The 4,124-nt window shown below is 29.9% G+C and overlaps 1 protein-coding gene across 1 annotated transcript; it reads right to left on the bottom strand.

Moving 5' to 3' along the window:
* Positions 1 to 1,256: 1,256 nt before the first annotated feature.
* LOC134709425 (uncharacterized) lies at positions 1,257 to 3,742 on the bottom strand. The gene is made up of 2 exons (XM_063569587.1): positions 3,404 to 3,742; positions 1,257 to 2,376 (listed from the first exon to the last, which is right to left on the bottom strand). The coding sequence occupies exons 1-2, from the start codon at positions 3,729 to 3,731 to the stop codon at positions 2,192 to 2,194; spliced, it is 513 nt and encodes a 170-aa protein (XP_063425657.1). The 5' UTR covers positions 3,732 to 3,742; the 3' UTR covers positions 1,257 to 2,191.
* Between the last annotated feature and the right edge of the window lie 382 nt (positions 3,743 to 4,124).

Below are 4,124 nucleotides of genomic sequence, written 5' to 3'. Positions count from 1 at the left end.
CACTATAACAAGATTAGAAATATTGTACATTATCATTGCTCTTTTCATTTTATAAGGTTTTCCTTTCCACCTAAAAACGGAGAAATATATTTTGACTCTGAAACTTGAATCCAAATGGGAAATGCAAATGTTTTAAGAACTACCACCTTTCTAATAATCTGGCAAAAAAAATCCCTATTCAACAAATAAATGTGTTCTCAAAGCCATGAAACTGTTAAACCTCTAGTACAAAGATCATTCGAAAGTTTAATCAAAATCAACCAAAAGTAACAAACTACGGCTTCTATATTTGAGGTACACATGAAGTAGTCCAAACAACTTTGTTTGGGATTTGGATCACGCCTTGAGTACCTTTTGTCATAATCTTGAACAACATTTCAATCTCCCATCACTACAAATGAAGAAATGCCGTTGTTGGATATCTTGTTTTTTTTAAGCTCTCAAAAAAGACTGGTTTGTCATTATCTTGTTCATATGATCCAAAATTATACGGTAGTCATGAATGGTGATATCTAATAAAATCATCAAAGATGTTTAAAGGTCCCTTGAATCTTAATTTCAAAAGTATTTTTTTTTAAAAGAATAGCTACTTCTTTTCTTTTAATAGAATAAGAACTAAATTTCCCCACATATCTTCATTGATGGAGCCGTTGTGTTTCTATTTAAGATGTGCTACTAATATAGTTATACAATAGATATAGGAAGATGTGGTGTGAATGCCAATGAGACAACTCTCCATACTCATATTTGTAAAAATATCAATTCTTTTTAACTATATCTGATAAAACCCTACAGTTGACACTACCAATCGTACAGTCGACATAGTATAATAAAGTGGTTAAGCAAGAATAGCATAAATAATATAAATATCTACACGTCAAGTATACCAAAGCAGCATTATCATAACACACACATGTGGATCTATATGTATAAGCTGTTTTAAAATTTTCAATTTTTCACTTAAAATTACACCCAATCCTTTAAAAACGTTTGTCGAGAGCATCATAGTATAGATAAAGTGTGCAAATTATGTTTGTGCTCAAGTAAAATTAAACTATATTATAAAAAAACAGTTCTGTGAAACTTCGTTGTTTGTACATCGATTTGCACGTTTTAATTTTAAAATGTGTGTATCAATTATATAAAAGAGAAGATATACCAAAGAAGAGCAAATATTAATAATAACATAAATGCAAAGGAAAAGAATAGAAAAAGTAACGAAAAAGAGAAAAAACAACAACTTAAGAACATCAACACATCATATTAACCAACACACATGCACGAATTCATACAAATGTAAAACAAAACAAACAAATACAAATATATATATACATTGTACACACATGCACCCCGTATACAGATACAAGACCACTGACCTCATCTTACCTGTGCAGACACATCTCTCATTTCAGTGTAATTTGTCCAGATTGAAACTAGCACTTATACATGTATTGTCTTTTAATAAAATAATTTTTAGTTAGAAATGGATGGTAGAAAGCAAAATATTTTTAAAAGTATGTATAAACAGTACAAATGAACTGTGTGAACTTTTACATCCTTTAGTTTTGTAATTAAATAGTACAAAGAAGAAAAGAGTTGACAAAAGTTATTGTCGAAAGCTGTAGTTACCAAGTACCACATACAACATGTGTATCAATAAAGCAAGAAGAGTGCCCACTTCTTTGTATGCACATACAGTATTTTATCCGAAATTGTATAAATAGAAGTATTTATGCATATACAACAAAGTTGTACTATCTAAGAGTAAATGTAAATCAGTGATATGTGACCGTGAATTACTAAGTGTTTTAGCTATTTATAGTTCAAAAGAAGGATATAATCTTAAAAACATGCAATGCATTTTTACTTATATTTTGAGTCCAAACTGTTGTATATCTATTTGTAATCAAATTAACCAAACATATTGGTTTGTTGGCTCCCTATTGACAAAGTCTGTTGGAAAAGGCATGCAATTTCACAAAAATGCATGCAAATATGTTTATGGATACATATATGGTATCTCTCTTTCTAGAACAAAATCGCATTTTAAAGTATTTATACTTATTGTGATAGTTTTGTTCTTCTGCAATATTTCGAAGGTGATCAACAATAATCAACAGCGTGAATTGAAATTTTTTCATATAAATATAGATGTGAAAAATCCAACAAGTTTTATAAGGTTTTGGTTTCGTTACGGACATGTTTTTACATTAGAGCAATAATCACAATAATCTCTTTCTAAACTAAAGCAAATATTGCCTGGACATGCTTGAACAGAGGGTCCTCTATCTTCACAAGTAACATATCTATGACAAGTTGTTGGATGATGATATTTGTTGGTTATGGTTCCATTGAAATTCTGTTCACAAAAGTCACCTAAAAAGATAGTTTTGTTATCACAAGGTCATCAGGAGTCTAGTTTCAATTATAATGCAGATAGAAAGTAATATCAGAGAAAATACTCGATACACATTTAATAGCAATGAAACATCAGCAATAACAATAAAATGCTGTAATTCTAGGACTACCAGCATTATGTCAAAAGTGAAAGAGGAAAACAAAATGAGCAAATCACAAACTACAACACAAAAAGTTAATGTGTTTGAGCTTTTGATTTTGCCGTTTGATTAGGGAATTTAGGTTTAAAATTTCCTCTGAGTTCGTTATTTTTGTGGTTTAACGTATGACAACATTTAAGGCCATGACATTCATTTCCAAAATCCTCTGTCCACAAACTCCCAGAATTGTCGTTCATTGGAATATAATAATACATTTTCTTCACATGCTGTTGAAACACTGATATTTGTTTTTGTTTTGTGTCTTTTACTTTTAAATCTTTTAAATTGTGTTAAAGTTTTGTCTACTGTTATCATATTCAAGTTTAAAAAATTACATGCATTTGTAGACTTATGATAGTACAAAATAAGGGAATTTAAAAAACAAAAATTGGTGTCCTTTGTTTATCATAATATAAGTGTTTGCATTATTTTTAGTTATCGTTGTAGATAAACGGATATATGCAATACAATAAATGCCATGGAGTTGATAATCATGCATAAATATTTTTCTTATTTTTGTCAATTTATTTTATAACATCTCTGACTGTTGATAAGTTGTATGTGTGGAATTTGATATTAAGTTTATATAAGCGGGAAGTCGGGTGAATATTACCTTTATAAAACTGTCAACAAAAAATCAAATAACAAATGACATTAAGGAGTCCTAATTATCAAAACCATAAAAGATTTAAGTTGCATTGATTAATGAATCAGCCTACTTATTCCTATTATCCATCCATATTTTTTTGAAAGGTGTTCACGGTTTCATCAAAATGGTCTTCCTTGCTTGATTTATTTTCATTTCATAAAAAAATATTACTTATTCTATACGAGTTCCTACTTACTTGAAACAAGTTGAAGAGTTTCACTGCTAGAGTATTTAGGCGAGCCATCAGAAAAAAGGCCATTTGTTACTTGACATCTGATAGTTGCATTGTACATAGCTGCAGTGAATCCAAGCCAAAACTTGAGGACTCTCATTATTTCACAGTTTACTGTTGTATCTGTTATTGTTGAATAACTAGGACTTATTGATTGATAGTTAGCGTTACCTGCCAACTGTATTTCAACCTTAATGTCTCCCGTTAGGTTGCCAATGACACCAGTGCAAGTATGAAGGTGTGAAATTCTTGGGGTAGTAAGACCGACAATCTGATCAGAGTGTAATGTCATACTAACTGTGTTCTGCTGTAAAAGTAATTAATTAATTGATTTGCGAGGACTTTTAAAAAATGTTCAACACATTCTTTTGACATTGCACTTCAACCTATCTTTGTTATAAGTACTGGCATTAATTTACACACACATAATAATATATTATGATTTAAAAAAAAGCAAAAGATAAGAAGTAATTTGTCTTTTCTTTATCTTATTTCCCACCAGAACTATTTTCAAACGCTATTTCGATCTGTCATGTAGCGAAATGTATGTACTTAAAGGTTTTAACAAAATAATTACCTTACTCCCAAATAGGTCATACATAGTTAAAGGCTGAATAATTCCAAATTGTAAAGTATCCCAAGGTAAATAAGAAAGACACCTTTAACCGATTTTAATTTGTTTTGA

This window comes from Mytilus trossulus, chromosome 3, assembly GCF_036588685.1.
Source record: "Mytilus trossulus isolate FHL-02 chromosome 3, PNRI_Mtr1.1.1.hap1, whole genome shotgun sequence".
Classification (NCBI taxonomy): Eukaryota; Metazoa; Mollusca; class Bivalvia; order Mytilida; family Mytilidae; genus Mytilus; species Mytilus trossulus.
The sequence above is the reverse complement of the archived record's forward strand: the minus strand, read 5'-3'. Positions and strand labels throughout refer to the sequence as shown.